This window comes from Erpetoichthys calabaricus, chromosome 1, assembly GCF_900747795.2.
Source record: "Erpetoichthys calabaricus chromosome 1, fErpCal1.3, whole genome shotgun sequence".
NCBI lineage: Eukaryota > Metazoa > Chordata > Cladistia > Polypteriformes > Polypteridae > Erpetoichthys > Erpetoichthys calabaricus.
In genome coordinates, this window is record NC_041394.2 from 49,730,672 (window position 1) to 49,749,718 (window position 19,047).

General features: G+C 35.8%; 1 protein-coding gene across 2 annotated transcripts in view; it reads left to right on the top strand.

The window, feature by feature from the left end:
* Positions 1 to 627: 627 nt before the first annotated feature.
* LOC114649689 (beta-1 adrenergic receptor-like) overlaps positions 628 to 19,047 on the top strand; it is a 69,437-nt gene continuing 51,017 nt past the window's right edge. The window contains exons 1-2 of one of the 2 annotated variants that reach the window (XM_028799150.2): positions 628 to 2,491; positions 2,788 to 2,834. In XM_028799150.2, the coding sequence (XP_028654983.1) occupies positions 1,131 to 2,491; positions 2,788 to 2,809 (1,383 nt within the window). In that variant the 5' untranslated portion in view covers positions 628 to 1,130 and the 3' untranslated portion in view covers positions 2,810 to 2,834. The remainder of the gene's footprint in view (positions 2,492 to 2,787; positions 2,835 to 19,047) is intronic. The other variant, XM_028799144.2, reaches the window with a different exon arrangement.

The window sequence follows — 19,047 nt, forward strand, 5'->3', positions numbered from 1 at the left end:
GTAACTGCAGGTTCACAGCCCAGCAGCAACTACGAGCCGATCGACATCGCGCTATAAGTTTCTGTTGCCGATGGATGATACAAGGAACATTATAAATTCAGGGAACAGTATAACTTGGCCCCGATTATGACCGTTTGTTGTGTCTGTGTATAGGAGAATAGTAGCTCCCTCTGCAATAAATAACCCTGCTGTTCCTGTTTCAAGTTGAATAAAACTGGTTTTGCTAAAATACTGAGACTCTGCCTCCTGTTTTGAGGTGCATGATTGTCACTCAATATATAAACACAAATACATTTTATATTTCTAAAATCAATATGGAAACAAAAATTTGTTAAAATCTCAAAAATGTTACAAGCCTGAATATGTCAACAGATTAATGTTAATTAAAAACAAAGTAAAAAAAAAAATCGGTTAATGAAAAACATTGTTAATCAAATTTCTAAAAGATTTTTGAAGATAAAACTATTTGAAGAGATCAGAAAGTACACTAAAAGAGCTGTTCCTGTCTCTTTAAATTCAGGCAAGCCCAAAGCAAGCTAGTTATAAGCCCCGCCTAGTGGGCTGGCAAGCTTTTTAAAAACAAGAACAAGCTGTGCTACCCAGCCAGTTGTCTTGCTTCACCGGCTGCTTCTAGAGTGAATGCCTGCAACTGATGAAAGAAACTGCAGCCCTTTCAGTGACAGAGATGATCAGTTTGCTACAGATGGATTTAACAGCATACCTAGTTTACAGATATGGATTCAGACTGAACTGAGGCTGAGAGAAAAGTACAATTTCAGAAAGAAGATGCATGAGACTGGACATTTGTTCCTTAATATTTAATATGTAAACTTTTCAAAATGTGCACTTCTTGTGTTGCTTTGCATTGAAAAAGCAACCATCTCAAGTACACAGAAAATGAAGATAGCTGTTGATCTAGAAAACTGGAGGATATTGTTCAACTTTAAAGCTGGTTTTCAAGCCTGACTTTCAGCTTTCTGGAAAAAGTACAGAGTTCATCTAAGCCGCACGAAATGCTTATTTATCTATTTATGTTTGTATTAATTCTTAACTGTACCAGATGATCAAATCCAAAGAGAGAAAGCTCAACATTTGAAACTGTTGTTTTTTTTTAACCAACAGTAAGAAATATGAACAGCACAGCAAAACTTCAAAATGTCACATTAGCCATGAATGGCTCAGACATCAGCTTGGCCAATGACTTTTCTGTGATATTAAAAATTATTGGGATGATAGCCATCATCCTTATTATTGTCATTGGAAACCTGCTTGTTATCATTGCCATCACCAGGACTCCTCGACTTCAAACTATGACAAACATTTTCATCACTTCTCTGGCATGTGCTGACCTAATCATGGGACTACTGGTGGTGCCGCTTGGGGCTACTATTGTGGTAACAGGCCATTGGCAATTAGACACCAAGTCCTGTGAACTTTGGACATCAGTTGATGTCCTTTGTGTGACAGCTAGCATTGAAACTTTGTGTGTAATAGCTGTGGACAGGTACATTGCAATCACTTCCCCCTTGAGGTACAAGACGCTTTTGAATAAAATGCGAGCACGGATAGTGGTGTGCATCATATGGGCTGTATCTGCTTTTATCTCATTTCTCCCCATTATGAATCATTACTCGAAGGACATGTATGACCCGGAAGCACTGAGTTGCTATAATAACACACAGTGCTGTGACTTTATAACTAACAAACCCTACGCTATTGCCTCATCTGTTGTCTCTTTCTATGTACCGCTGCTAATAATGATCTTTGTTTATTCAAGGGTATTTGTCATTGCCAGCAAACAAGTGCACCTTATTGAACGAAGTCGTATACGCTTTCATGAGAGTGGGGAACCCCCCTCACCATCTAACATAAACCCCAACAACATACAGGGGAGCTCTGGCTCAATCTCACTGACAGCAGGGACTCGTAGGAAGAACTCCAAGAGACGACCTTCCCGTCTGGCTGCCATTAAAGAGCACAAAGCTCTCAAGACTCTTGGTATAATTATGGGCATTTTTACTTTATGCTGGCTGCCATTCTTTGTTGCTAACATCATACAAGTATTCAATAGGGAAATACCAGAAAAGAAAATTTTTCTTCTACTGAATTGGTTGGGCTACATCAATTCTGGCTTAAACCCCATAATCTATTGTCGGAGCCCAGATTTCCGCAAAGCATTTAAGAAACTGTTGGGTTGTCCATGGATTAATGGAACAGTGCTTCATGTCTTTTCCAAGGAGATGAGGGCACGATGCTCATGCCTACAAGAGACAGATATTAAAGGACAAGTTGGAAGAACATGCGATAGTGAAAATGGAAACCACAGTTTAAAGACATCATGTGAAATGCAAATATCGAAGACAAAAGAGGATGGTGAGGAGAGTTTGGCAAGTAGCAGGAGTAGCAGCCGCAGCGATGGTGCCTCATCTGGTCCATCATATGTTAATGGGAACATAAGTGTCAGAACCTTCACAGTGCCAGAGGGAGAAATGTAAGCTTTGTTTTTGTTATAATTTTAAACTCATTATCACAAAAATTGTATTATTATGCCATGTACAGGATAGCACTTTACCAATTAAAGCAGCACACAGCTATGTTTCAATTACAATTAATACCTGCAACAACAGGTAGAATAGCATCAGAGCTAATAAGTATGCCAATTATTTTAATGGGACATAAGAAATAGACAATTATGTGAAAGTTAAATATAGAACACTGCACAAATGGTCTACTTTTGACTCAAATAGAGAGAATACTAATAATATGTTCTATTTCTGACTGAAACAGAGAATCCACAACTGACCAATAGGGTGTTCATTTGGACAGGAGGCAAAGTGAGTTTTAAAATGTCTATTTTTCTCAATATCACCATAAACAAAAGAAAAGAAAGGAATTCTATGTATTAGATATTTAAAATCCAACTTTATTATGGAAAAAACAAATGGCTGTGCATGCAAAGTGTGTCTGTGTGGGAAGTGACAGGATGCCTATCTCAATGGTGCTGCTACATGTCAGGACCGCTGCTCAAACAGATAAGCATTTATCACATTGAAACTGGCCTTGCTTAGTGGCCTCAAACTGCCTAACACCCCCCCAAGGCTTAACAAAATCTGCTCGAACTCACCTACACAGTTAGAAAAATGTAACAATCACCCTGTTATGTAAGGTTTAACAAGAAACTTGGACAGATGTTTAAAAAAACAGGAATTTAAACTATTTTTAGAATTTACTGAAAGACTCAACAGATACTATGTTACATTTTTATGGAATTATGATCTGGAAATATTTAAACCATTGGCATTGGGGCTTATACGAGAATATGAAATAAATAAACAAAACGGATAGATGATTGCACTATAAATATATACTGTAGAACACATAATAATACAACCAACTTTTTAAAATATTGAACTAAATAGAAAATCAAGTTGAAGGTGCTCAGTTATGAAAATAACTTCACCCCTTTTTCTGCTTAAGTTACACAACAAATAATGCATTCCACATGTCCAGCAACATAAAAATGCCTAATACATCTTGTTTCTAACTTTAAAATGAAACTACATACATTCTACAAGTTAGAAAAAACGAATGAATAATTTACATACAGTACATAGATTCATCATATTTTATAACATTAGATTTTAATAAAGTAAGAAGCAATAATAAAATGTGTGTATGTCTATGAAAATACAACTCTTTAAATTTTCAAAAGATAAAGTGGTTTAACACATTAGTTTAATCTGGTGAAGGTTTCATATTAGACCGAAATTAATTTCATATAAAATTATAGACAAGTATCCCTCATTTTAGTAGTGCATGCTTTTGTGCCCCTTAAAATGAACTTGCATATTTCACTAAAATCAACTTTTGCCAATGATAACATTAAACTGCACAGACAGCATTTTAGTTTGCTTTTGTTGCAGAAAACAAGTTTCTTGTCTATGACAAAGAAAAAAAAATTGGTGTACAGTATATTAAAACAAAAAACAACTTTGTTTTCCCCTTTAACTGCACATTTTTATTAGGAATATTCATTAAAGTTTACACAACATTGCAAGACAGTATAAATAAGAAAACAAAAATTTCTAAGATAAAATACAATTGTGGTTTGCCTCTTTTTTGTTTTTTGCCTCTTATTTTACAAAAAACGTGCATGATTTCCTCCAGAAATGTTGTACATGTGGAATACTTAAACAAATGGGTGGTTGAAACTATATTTATTATATTATGAATAGGAACACTACATTAATATGTGCATGATATTTTTACATTACTGTATATTCTTTCATGACATGAAGAAAATTATTTCCAAAAGAGAAAATTGCCCTCATGTGCTGCCACTTAATGGTCACAAACAGTTTTAAATGTGCATATTGTAGCAGCCATGCCTCTCTCGTGTATACTGCAAAAGAGCAATCACAGCCAAAAAACAAAAACAAGATACATATGGCCCGCAAACCAAAACAGAGGAAAGATTAAACTAAAAGTATATATGCAAAGGCATGAAAAGGATATTAGCAAATTAAATTATCCTGTTTGGCCTGCATACCTCCAAATTTCCGCAAATTCACTAGCAGTACATATACATTCTACATACATAGAGTTTACAGACTTCCTGTAATAATTAGTATTTTTATACTGCTTAAAGAGGAAAGCTTGACTCCGGTCATGAGCCATTATAAAATCTCTGTGGCTACTGTTAACTACTGTCTTCAGGTGCTGGCAACTTTCTAAAAATGTCTAGCCATAAAAATAATCTGTTATTATTAAACATTGGCAGTGTTTGAATATTCCCATGTTTGAATCTGTCAGAAATACACATATAGTGTGGAAGGCAATACAAAAACACTTTTAATTATTGCTGTTTCAAAAAGCTGTAAATTATTGTTTTATTATATTCCCTGGTGTGCAAATCAACCTTGACTTGAGTAAATACAATAAAACTGCAATAGAGTATTCATACAATAAAGTGATTAACAAGGAGCTCAAGTAGGTAGGTCACCACTACATTACAAGTTACCTGAAATGAGAAACGTCTGTTATGATTTTCCTGCTGTTCAGATCTTCACTAATCTTACAATGCTATTCTTGTGAAACAACCATATTAATACAGTGATATTCTCTTTAATGGGTTGTAGTGTAATTCCTTTGTAAGATTAGTTTATCTGTATTTTCTTGCTGTTACAGTTTTCTTTAAAAATACTGTTTAGTCATACTGTAATTAAACAACCTGTTATTAAACTAATGAAAAACACAAGGTACAAAAAAAACTATTTAGGCGTTTTGTTTCAGGAGAAAGTGGTGACATCCTCACAATAGAAAGCTTTTAAGATTTCACATCAGTTAGCATTTGTGGCATCAGCAAGCAGTGTCAATTTGTTGTCAGTTTTAAAGGATTCATGTTTAGGGGAAAGACATTAAGATATCGTGTTACATACAAGCATTAATTATTCTACTTATTCTACCTCATGTTATACATTTTTGTGTAAACTAGTGTGGGCACCACAGGATGTTTTAAGTGCCATACATTTCCTGCACTTCCAAAACTGGGTGTGAAAATTACTTTCTCAGTTGATGCTGGGATGTTACATTAACAGTATATCATAAGCTGCAATAGTACACGAAGCAGGGGTGTCAAACTGAGATCTTGGAAAGCTGCCTTTTTTCTTCTAGCTACTTTCTCAATCAGTAATCAATTAGTGCTACTAATGGAAGCTACTTCTTTCACATTACAATGACATGTACAACAGATCAACCAATGAGCAGGTAACTCAGGTGTCTTAAACGCAGAACAACAACATTTTTACTCTATAAACAATTTCCCAATTAGAAGCCAATTCTTGCTGTTCATGAAACATACAAATTAATTCTAAGACTTGTTAGGGTTCTGATTCTGTCACAACAGACATTTCCAGAACTGCTGATATTCTTTTTTTATGGGGCATAGTGAAAATGTTTTGTGAGCCAGAGCAGATTAATATTTCTTAAGCTTTTACTTTGCTCTTTTCAATAATTATTTTGAAATTGACATTGTACAATGGAAATTAAGGAATCTGAATTTTATAAAGCAAGTCAACTTAAAATTAAGGCAAAAGAGGTATGTTGCATTAGCAGCAGTAATTGGTTACTAAATAAAAACATGCAGCCACTGTGGCCCTCCAAGACTTGGTCACACCTGACAGAATGAATAAGCACACAGCAACAGCAAATTGTTGTACAGTTTAAATGTTTTAAATATCTTTTAAGAATATTTTGCTGAATTTTTATATGAGGAAAGATGTTTTCATATTTGCAAGAATTTGGGCAGCATGCACCATATCCTCAAAATAATTTTGGGAATAATATTCTAACAATTAGAAAGGTAAAATTTGACCAGTTCCATACATACTGAGAAACAAGTCACTGATTATTATTATAATAATGCAGATCACAAGATTACAACACTCTAAATAGGCCCAGTGTTGAGTAAGTAAAAAAGTACAGTATATGGATGAGGGACTGGTGACCCATCCAGGGTTGGTTACTGCCTTGCACTCAATGCTGCCAGGATTGGCTATGGCTTCTACAATCCTGAAATGAATAAAAGGGTGTGAAAATGGATAGGTGGTTAGATTTATGCATAATAAAATAAATTTTTAAATATTTAAAACTTTACAACAGCCCCTCCAGAAGGGCATAATTCGTTACAGCATGCTCCATCTAGCAAAATACTCAAATCCCATTAGTTCTGAAGCATTGAACCCACTTTTTAGAAAAGGAAGAACTAGTATTAGAGTAACAACATAGCCTGAACACATACAGTATATATGACTGGATTTTCTTCATAGAATGCAATATGAAGCATATTCCACTAAGCCAAACATGCTTAGAAATGAAGTGGACTATACACTACCGGTCAAAAGTTTTAGAACACCTCTGTTTTACTTCAAATTTAATCAGCTGAAATGCAATGAATGACCTAAAATGGCAAAAATGTAAGCTGTAAACTGCCAGAACTTTGCATTTAAAGTTTAGGTTAACAAAAACGGGAAAAAAAAGGGAAATATCAGAGTATTACAAATGGGCCTTCTTCAGGGAACAACTAATTGGATACAACCTACAGCTGTTCTGCAGCAATTATAGTAAATTAAAGTAATCAAAATGATTAAAGTAAATTAAGCCTTGCAAGTTGATGCAAACAATTTTCACATGTGTCCCAGCTTCTTTTGATTACTTAAAAACTGTCTGAGTGTCTTAAAGCTGAGTTGAAGCAGACTATGTTACTACACCCTCTGAATTACTATTTGAACAATATCCCAGTGATAATGGCAAGAAAACAGCAAATAACAAATGAAATGAGACCCTTAGAAATTTAGGCCTTTCATTAAGAGAAACTGCAAAATAAAAGAATGAATAAATAAATAATGGGCGGCACGGTGGTGCAGCGCTAATGGGTAGCGCTGCTGCCTCACAGTTGGGTGATCTGGGGACCTGGGTTCGCTTCCCGGGTCCTCCCTGCGTGGAGTTTGAATGTTCTCCCCGTGTCTGCGTGGGTTTCTTCCGGGCGCTCCGGTTTCCTCCCACAGTCCAAAGACATACAGGTTAGGTGGATTGGTGATTCTAGTGTGTGCTTGGTGTGTGGGTGTGTTTGTGTGTGTCCTGCGGTGGGTTGGCACCCTGCCCGGGATTGGTTCCTGCCTTGTGCCCTGTGTTGGCTGGGATTGGCTCCAGCAGACCCCCGTGACCCTGTGTTCAGATTCAGCGGGTTGGAAAATGGATGGATGGATAAATAAATAATATCAAACTGTCAGTGAGTACAATGGTATCCTACGCAATCCAAAGACAATTGGAAACTGGAAGAAACTCTGATAGGAAGAGATCTGGCAGACCCAAAGTCACAACCCGATCAGAAGACAAGTTTTTGAGAGTCATTAGCTTGTGTGATAGGCATCTCACAGTACAACAGCTTCAAGCACAGCTCAACAGTGCTCAAAAAAGCAAGTCTCTGTTTCTATTGTGAAGATGAGACTTTATGTGCAGGTTTCACACAGTGAGGGGCAGTAAGAAAGCCATTCCTTAAAGGACAAAATAGGGCCTTGAAATACCAGCTATGCACTACTGCAGACTGGACAAAGTCTCCTCTCCTATTGACTGAATTTGAAGCATTGGGGTGGCCATTTGATCTTGAAAACTCCTCTAATTTTCAAACTATTTAACTGTATCTTCCATTGTATATGTGCACAATGTTTGAATTTAGGTGCCTTTTTATTTACGTTTAGTGAAAGTTCTCTGCCATTCGCTGACAAAGGACTGTCTTTGATTGACTGTCAATTGTGGCCAATGAAATCCATTGAATAAGTCATTGACAAATGATGAGGCTTTGGTATTCGCTGTCAGTTCTAGAAGGGAAAGCTGACTGAAAGATGAAATGACCAATAAAATCTACACATTTGGGTGCCAGCAGCAAAGGGTACTTGCACATGTACACAAATCAATGCTTGTTACAGTACAAATTTACTACTGAGTGATTCTAAATAATATTTAATAAATATACCACCAACTGCTTGCTTACATGTACATTGCACACAAAGACAAGTATGTTTAAAATCAACCTTAAAAAATACAAAAAACTATTTAGTTTTCATATTTATTTGCTCTTTTTCTTTCGGTTCTGGTTTCTTGAAAATGACATAATTATTTTTTTTGTTAACTAGTTTTAGTTAATGGGAATAACACTGGCCTAAATGAAGCTTCATCAGTCTTGATGATACATTCTTCCTTAAAGAACAAAAAGATAATAATGAATAAATAGTAAATGATAAATAATAAATTAATGCGTCAGGTAAAGACCCATTTAACTGGACAATAAAATCACAACCAAAAAATCTGAGAACAAATGACATAACCACTAATGAAAGTGATCTTACTTTTTATCAGAACCATATGGAAGTATCTTTCTCAAAGTCACTGTCAAAAGAAATGTGCAATACGAGTACAACCTGATGCATTTCTATGTGCTAGCCTGGTTCAGAACTGAAAATAAAATAGTGGTTCAAACAAACAAAAATCTGTTATTCAAACAAAACATACAAGGTGAGATGAAAAAATTGAGAAGTCAGATGCATAAAAACCCCCTGTTCATTGGATAAGATATACAAGAATATTGTCTGTGTTAAAACAAACCTTGTCTGCAAACAAACAATAGTTCCTCTCACATACCATTAATTTTCTATGTCTCCTAATATTTGATTATACTAGCAATTCAATTCTCTAATAAACAGTTCTTCTGGTTATGACTTTTTGTTTTGTACCTCGAGGCTACCCACATATGCACCTTTGTTGTCCTTATTCTACCATATCAAATTTAGTCACTTTTCTTCACTAGAACAACTTTATAGCTTTGAGTACATGGCTGATAGCATGCAACTTTCCAAAGGCACTTATTCACTCTGCTGTTTTAAAAAAAATATTTCTGGCAGCCACATACTTGCTATTAAGTTACAATTCCCAGCCATAGTGAATTGGATTGGTTTTTATTCCTCATGTATGTGTTCTCTTTACATATGGGTTTTGTCTGGAACTACATTGTACCCCCTTAATGCTCACTGACCTCATGCGCATACTGTACATGTCAACTGGGTAACCCAGCAAACACTAATATTGCACAATAATTCATTATACAAATAAATGTCAAATATGCATTGTAATAAACAAGCAGAAACAATAAAAAGTGTTGTGGCACCCGCAGGCAAATGCTGTACAATTAGAATCTCACAAAAGAGAAAAAGAATGCAGGTAAGAGCATTAAGATACAGCTTTTCAGATGAGAGTCTGGTTTTGACTGCTAAAGATGGAGGTTCTTCCAGCAGGAAGAGGCAGTTAAAGTAGATGGACACCAAAAGTGATGTTAGTGGCAGGAAAGCCATTAGTCTTCCAGTTTGCAGTGGGTGTGCCAGCCCTGGAGTGGCAAAGAATTACCGTCACCAGAGCCCTTAAACGGCCCTTAATGTGCTAGTCTGTGACATTACATACATATGAGAAAAGCATTTGTTTTGCCTAATATAATAATATTCTTTTTTGGCTCCCTAAAGGTGTATTTAAAACTCAACAGAAATATCTAAAGAAATTATAATACGTATTAAGTTTCCTGTTTTGTCATATCTTGACACACTGTCACATTGACCAAAGAAACAGTGTTTGCTGGTCTGACATGGAAAAAGAGCTTTTTCAGAAAATGACTTCACGTAAAATATTAATGTTAACTTTTACAATACTTGCAATTCACAATAAAACAAATCTTGCTGTTACTTGGTTACTCTTGTCTGAAAGCAGTTATCAGGCCAATGTACGTAACAAAAGAATTGACCTGGATTTTCAGTGTACTGTGCTTCAGTATGATCTGGTGTTTTTCTATTTTTAACATAATGTTTACATTGACCTGGTAATTTTAGACTTCTACACTTTATGCCTAAAGTAGATGTGAGTAATGTAGTGTAGAGCACTGTGCTATATGGACAGTCTATGAAAAGTGTTGTCAAAATGGTCTGCTGCATTATCTTCAAAGTTTTGTTTCAGAAACATTTAGGAGATGTTTTTCAGAGTTTGTACTGAATGCCTGTGATGAATGGTCCATGGCCTAGAACAAGTCCCAAGAGAGTGCAGGCAGGCGCTGCTCCGGGGTTGACTGCCTTGCATGGCTGATCGCCCACTCACGTGAAATGCGAGTGGATCAGTCAGCAACAACAACAAAATATATTTATATAGCACATTTTCATACAAAAAGTAGCTTAAAGTGCTTTACATAATGAAGAAAAGAAAAATAACAGACAAAATAAGAAATTAAAATAAGACAACATTAGTTAACATAGAAAAGGAGTAAGGTCCGATGGCCAGGGTAGACAGAAAAAACAAAAAAAAAAAAACTCCAGAAGGCTGGAGAAAAAAATAAAATCTGCAGGGGTTCCAGGCCATGAGACCACCCAGTCCCCTCTGGGCATTCTATCTAACATAAATTAAATAGTCCTCTTTGTAGTTATGGTTCTCATGGAATCACTTGATGCTGATGGTCATACAGACTTCTGGCTTTTAATCTATCCATCATTGTTGGAACATCATACTGTTGGTACTTTGAGTTGCGCCACCATCAAAAGGACACCGGAAAAGGAAACAGAAGAGAGAGTAGGGGTTAGTACAGATTTTAGAGCCACCATGAAAAGTTATTATAATGAATTGGATATACAGAGTATCAGAATTTAATTTACAATGAAGTTATGAGAAGGCCATGTTAAAATAATGTGTTTTCAGCAGTTTTTTAAAGTGCTCCACTGTATTAGCCTGGCGAATTCCTACTGGCAGGCTATTCCAGATTTTAGGTGCATAACAGCAGAAGGCCGCCTCACCACTTCTTTTAAGTTTTGCTCTTGGAATTCTAAGGAGACACTCAGTTGAGGATCTGAGGTTATGATTTGGAATATAAGACGTCAGACATTCCGATATAATGTCAGGTGCCTCGTTCACACCTCAGAGTGGGTGGAGGGTCTTATGCCGATTAGGCAGCATAAAGGAGTCTGCATAGCAAAGAAAAGGATATAAAAAAAGAGACAGAATGAAAGATGGAGGTTTAAGGGGGTGAAAAAATGAAAGGAAAGAATGATAGAGTTGGCAGGATCGTGAAAAGCCAGTGTGCAGTTGAGAGAAGGCAGGCAGCCAGGTAAAGAGCCCCAAGGAGGCGCGTATGGCAGGCGCTCAAAGGGGCTGAAGAGGGTCACTCCGGTTGAGAGTCTTCAGGGAACTGGAGTGACCCAGGAGTTGGAGACTCCCTGCTGGGGGCCTCAAACAACAACAGAGACCCAACCCTGTATATTGAAGGTTGGCTGTGCCTGTCGGTAGGATGTCTCCTTGTGCTGTGTGGGATCCGAGAAGGATAAACAGGGGAGACATCAGATTTTAGAAGGCACCAGGACTTGGGCGTTTTTAAAGGAACAGTTTCCTGACATGATTTTTAAACTTAACTTTTCATGGAATTATCTATTGCATTTTAACCTCCACGTGGATGTTGTGTTTTTATAATGGATTATTTATTTATTTATTTATGAGAAGATGCACAGCACTCCTTGAACATTGTTTGCTTTTGATTAATTTCAATTTTGACACTTTTGTACCTATTCCTTGCTGTAAGTGTGTGTCCTCATTTGCCCCAACTTATCTCGGTTCATGACTATCGATGGTTTCGAATTCAAGAGGCTCCCGGATGGAACAATGCAGTGTGAAGCCAACCCAGATGGTCACATCTCGTTTAGTTTTGCCTGTCATTTTTTGCTTCTATAGAGTAGTTCTGTCAAAGAATACTCATTAGCTGTGCAATTTATTGATTCTCAGAAATATACCGTAGTTTGTTTCCTTGTAATTGGTTAATTACAGGTGACTATATTGTGCCTTTTCATTTGTGCTTTTGTCTGTACTTTGTACATTAGTTACCTTATAAAACACAAAATAGCAAGTGATAAATTAAATTACCATAAGAAGTCAAAAATGTAATGAGCAGAAAACAAATTGGGAATAACAGACATTATATCCATCCATTTTCCAACCCGCTGAATCTGAACACAGGGTCAAACGTACTTCTTAATTACAAATTATTAAAATCCAGGATATCAATGAAAAAGAGAAATGAGATTTTAATTAAAAACTTAACTAAAATCAAAGTCATCAGCCACATCAACTATTAATGACCTGGATTTGACACAATAAGATAACTAAGCAACAGCAACATTTATTTATATAGCATGTTTTCATACAAATGATGTAGCTCAAAGTGCTTTACAAGATGAAGAAAGAAAAAAGAAATATATAAAAATAGGCCTAGGCAATACCAAGTAACAAAGAATACGCAAACCTGGGAGTTTAAAGGGCACTATACGAGATTTTCGATACATATTTAAGATGTTTGAAATACTTCTTGTAGCTTGAATCCTTTTTGGAATTATTGAAAAAAAGTGTAAAGCTTACTAAATTTCAAACTTTAGATATAATGCTAGTGTTATGCCATACACTGTATAACTGTACATAATGTGTACTGGATTATTGCTGCCATGTTTCATAATATCTTAATGTATGAGTACAGGGGTAAAGCTTTACACATAACCAAATTAATAATGAGGGGTCTTTGTCATACAAAGAAGAAATCATACTAAATTTATATCTTGAACAGCAAAAATGGACTTTTCACAGATTTTATTGGGATCTACCAGGTGTGTTGCAGATTACACTATTCTCTCAAGCCAGCATGAAACGCTAAGTTCAGAACCGACTTTAAACATGAAGCTGAAAAATAAAAATAAGTGAAACAAAAAAAAAAAAATACAAAAAATGCTCAAGAATAGCATTAAACCAACTTGCATTAATATTACGCTACAATAATTCAACTTCAATACAACAGAATAAATGTTCTGCTGAAGAATGCTGTGGACATGAGTCAATTCTGCTAAATTTAAACGTTTTCTCCTGAATCACAAACTAATAAAAGTTCTAATAAAAAGGACAGCTCAGAAAACATAAGTCACATACTTTGCAATTCAACTGAAGAAAGAATAACAGATGTGTTGTAATTATCCAATAATTTCCCAAGACAAAATATTGTATGCTGCTACTAAAGGTTCACTGTTGCATACAAAACTAGAATATTCACTTAATAACCCACCTATGTTTTCCTTAGTCATTGTGGCTCGTCAATGCAGCAACAAAAATACTTATCTCTGCCTGTAGGAAAGTCGACACCCCTTATATTAACCTCTCACATAACAAGGGACAGCAAGACTCTGGTGTCACTCCCTTCACCCTTCAATGGGCACAAGATCTCACTGGAATCCTAAATCTTTCTTTTTCAGTTAACCTACAACATTTACAGCCAGGCTCACACTAACGGGGCTTGTAAAAACCTACTGCAACATCTTGAGCATACAATATGCGGATATTATTTTGACAATTTACTGTATACAAGGCTAGCTTTAGAAGTTTTGATGCCCTTGGCGAAGCTGTAAATGGCACCCTGACTCTCCCTTTGCTTTGAGTGGAATCATCAAGATACAGTAGAACCCTGCAGACATGAGACAGGACTGGAGAGAGTGAAATATGGATAGTTAGGAAAACAACAAATTTACAGTTTGCAAATGTCAAGGGGGAGATTTGATTTTTTTATAACATCTCTTTTCAAGATGGTCTCAGATAAACACTCATGCTTGAGTGAAGCCATTTCAGAAAACACATAGGAATTGGGCTGTATTGGCAAGCTTTATGTATTCGTTTGAATTTAAAGGTTCTCCAAGAAAAAAAAAAATCAAACACACATTTGTGTCTTGTAATCAAATTATTTTAAATATGGTAAATTCCTGTAACTCTCTATTTAAACCACCAGCCTGTCATGTATCTTACAGTGATGATAACAGTTAAGGTAAAATCTTACCAAGTTAGCTTCAAAAACATACATTTCTTTAGGTTAAAGAAACTGACAAGCTTAATATGACAGAATTCAATAAAATTGAAATGTAATGATTATCCTTGAACATTTAACCATGATTCTTCTTTATCCCATCTTCAATAATGCATGCAATTAATGCAATGTAACTATCTAATCAATGCATAACCTCCAGGGGCCGCATGGGTGTTTTCAGAGCCCTATTTGGCCACACTTCTGCCACACTCAGAAATGTGGACAGAAGATCCTCGTTGGGCACCTGTAGTCCTTCCGGGTGCCCTATAAAGGGAGTCAGTCACCACCACTTAAGGGCCCTGAAAACGTCCATGTACCCCCTGGGAGTGGCCCACAGGCCCCATGACCCATGGCCCTGCTGGAAACCAAGGGGGCTGCCCCCTGTTCCGAGGGAGAAACTGTCCTGGAAGTACTCTCTCCCCCGGTCCTTCAATGCTCATAGCATCCTGGTTGGGCAAGGGCTCTGGCCCTCAACCACAGTACTTTAAACCACAAGGTTTCGAATTAACTCCATAACACCAACACATTTTGTGAATATGACCATGTTTAATGCTATAATAAAAAAGTAAAAAAAAATTAATAGTTTGGCTGTTAGTTTAGTAAAGACAAGAATAACCCTAGACATGATATGATCTAATAAGTAAAACTCTCAATTAACTTATGAAGAGCCCAACTCAGTTTTCACCCAGGGAGTATTTCTTAAATTGAATAACTCTCCATTTATTTCTTATTAACAATAGGCATTTTTGTTCACAGATTAACCATAATTAATTACATATTTTATAACAGTTCTACTGTATTATATTTCAGAGTTATGTATTATTGGTAAATAACAAGATAAAATAATGTGAATATAATGTAAAGTTCATCTTGACTGCCAACAAACAGCAAGCTCTCCACTGCTGATTTCTCTTTCACCAAAAAAAGAAAATTATGGATTTCTTAAACACAAACTAATTTTAAAAAGTTCAATGTATTTAGAAGGTGGGAGTACAGGGTTTTCGCAACAACAAAAGATATGTAGTTTGTTGCTCTATTTTGAAGGGGTCTACTGTCTATAAAAATAGGCTATTTTATTCTGTACTCATTGCTAATTTTCTAATCCCTACATAAACATATACACACACCCATAAAAAAAAGAACACAGCGTGCCTTTCAATGCTAGTTTAATATAATGACACAATGTGCAATTAGGGCACAGGATTCTACAAGGTATACAAGTGTTACCAAAAAAATGTACCAGGAAAACACAGAATGAAAACTACTTGTTGTGTAAACCCTTTACGTCATCTTAGGCAACCTCCAAAAAAAAAAAACTAATATGGCAACCTTATTGTTAAGCTTGCAAATGTTTGCTCCTCTCTACTAGCTCTATGAAAATCTGAAAAAGGTTAGCACAACATGAAGCAGGATAGTTACAGGCAAGCAACTAAGAGAAGAAAAAGTGATGTTAGAACAATACTCAGCAGGCAGATAAGACAGCAGAACACATAAGCAAAAATATGACAACAAAACATAAATTAACCACCTGTAACCTGGCAATTTACAATGTTTGTATGTGGCAGATGACAATGTATTTCTGTGGCTAAAGCCAGTTTTGTTTTCATTACACTGAATGGAAGGCTTTCATGGTTTTCCAAAATTAGACTCTGTTTAGCATAGCCTTCCAAATTTGAAAATTTACCACTAAAGTATTCCATACTTTCCAGATTTTGTAGCCTGCATAAACATTCTGTAATACTACTGTAAAATTACATTTTTCACTCACTGGAATGGCATTTGTTTTAGGTTTTGTACATTTGCTTTCCCCATGTACTTGTATTTTCAATAAATACTGTCCATTATCTTACTTCCTTGGCTTTATAATTCCTTTGTTGTTGCTCATTTCTTGTTCTTTCACCAGCAGTTCAATTTAAATCTTTTCATTAGGCTAACAGTCTCAATAAGAGAAGTTTCACTATAGGTTGTTAGCAGACAGAGTTTGTTTTGGACATTAATGCATTTAAGTCTGGCTGCAGTTCAGATATAATAAGTGGAAGTTAATTTGTTTGCACTACTTTCCACCACAAAAGATATGCAATTATCTGAAAATAAATCAGAGAATGCAAGAGAGGAAGATGAATATTTGCCAGGCACATAGGACTTATACAAAATCAAGTATACCTCTCTTCCCCAGACCCAAAGTCCCAAGTAAAATTATAGAAAAAAAAAAAACTCAAATGGGGTTTCACCTTCTGACACGCTGCGGCAGGAAATTACAGCCCTAGTCAGTATTCCAGAAGTGATTTTGTTACATAACAGTTTCAGTGAGATGAAATGGGTTCTGATTGAATGGGTTGAAGTTGGTTCTCTTTATTTCAAAAATATAGAAGTACTTCAAATGGATGTTAATTTGGCAAATAGTTATGGAATAGTGACAAATCCTATTTCAATTGTCTTGGTTTTTTTTTTTTAAATCTAAATTCACCCAAAAAGCAGGTGTTACATTTGCTAAAAAGTAACTTCTTTGAATGTCACTTTTCCACACATTCAAACATCTATTTTTTCCTGCTCACCCTATAGACCTTTTTAATGGCCATACACTGCAATGTCAAGATGTAGGCCTCCTGAGAATTCCTATGATTAGCCTTTAGCTATAAGGCTATTCATATTGCTCAACAATAATTGTAGCAAATACTTTGACTGCTTTAAGTCATTCTCATTGTCTTTCTGTTTTTGACAGTGACAGTCTCATTGTTGTTTTGCTGGTTACGGTAGAGTAGATGACATTACAGGTAATGGACACTTCTGTACTATTCTGTTGAAATTAGTTTTATTTACCAGGGCCATGGCACATTGCATAGTGAGCTCAACAGCCCATTAACCTAGAAGAGCTGAAATCTGGGACAACGATTTTTTAATGTAAGCAATTTAAAAAAATCTCTTGAAAACTTTGTATTCTGTATCAATATCCCTGCTATATTTTTACTTGTGCTATAATGTGTGGTTTTAGTCTATTTTAGTATGAATATCATGCTAAGCATTAACAGAAACAGGATTAAGATTGAAAATTTTTAAAATATTAGCTTTCACACAAGTAACTCAGATACCACTTTCCTCTTTAAAGGTAATTTTTTAGGGGTTGCTACATTTTTTTTTGTTTCTCCTAAAAGGATGATATATATGAAATAAAGGCTTTAATCAGACTATAGTACTTTTCATATGACTTTTGTCCAAAGTGAATTACAGTAGAATATGTATAAGACAACATACTAACAGACTCTGGCAAAAAGTATTTCTATTTTAAGAGAGTTGCACTGACTTTCTGTGAAGTCACACATCTATATAAGTATAAAATGCAAAGTTGACTGACTGACTGACTTACTTTTGAAATTGACAAGTGGTTTTTTTTTTTAATTTGTTCATATTTGTCATTAACAATGTTCCTGCTAGTCGGATTTCCCAATGCATCATGTCCCCTTTTCACCACAAGTGCTCACAGTGATCACACAGATAAATTTGGCATGCTGGTTTATGCAGATGAGGGCCATCTGCAGGAGAGATGTGAAAGGAGCAAAGTTTGGCGAAGCTCAAAGTAGTTGTGTTTACCAAGTGTGCTATAAAGTTCAACTGCTTGCCAGGCACTGAGGCTGTGCGCATAGTCCATTTCGCACAACTGATCCAGTAAGAAAGGTATTTAATATATATTTACTCCCTTTCATCTTATCTGCAACCTTGTGGAAAATGCTGACATGGGGACTACAATTAAATAAGAGCATCGACAAGCATGGCATGTCATTAAAGGTAGTAACTGATACAAGCACTTTGGGGTAACAATTTTATTGTCTCACTGAATTACAGTGTTCATCTTAGAGTATGCCATTTTGGTTCATCTTGAATTGTGTTTAGAAATTCTGCATTTACAACAGAGGCCTTTCCCCGTTTATTTTAATCTGGACTTTTTTTTGAGAAATGTGTTGCCAAAACCAGTCTATGCAGCATTGCCAACTCCTTAAAGAGTTTCCCTCCTTTCTTTCTTTGTATACAGAAAAAAAACTAAAAATTCCCAAAACCAAATACCTGGTTTTAGTAAGTTTCACAATTGAAAACTTCGACGTACATAACGTATTCAAAAGGAAATTCAACTGTTTTGCTTATCATTACCTGTTGTGATGCTATACTCGACAACATTTACGAAGCGAGATTCCAGCAGCAGGAAAGTGGCAGCATGATGCATTTGGCCATACGTGCACTTCATTTTACTGTGTCTACCATATGTGACAATAAATCTGAGATGAATCGATTTCACTACATTTTTTATCAGTGCATATTCTTGTGATTCTGAAAAGCCAAAACTGTTGTTCATCTGTATATCATCATTATCACCATTAAGTTTGTAATAGCAAACAATGATCAGTGCTTTTTAAATGACATAAACAAAGAGAAAAAAAAAAAACAAACACACACTACAAATTAGCCGATGGAGTCAAGGCACGACTGAACAGAATGAAGTGTGATTTTTTTTCAATACCATAGCCGATAGAGATGTGGAGAATGTGATAAGGAGAGAACAGGACTGTGCTACTGAGTGAGTAAAAGTA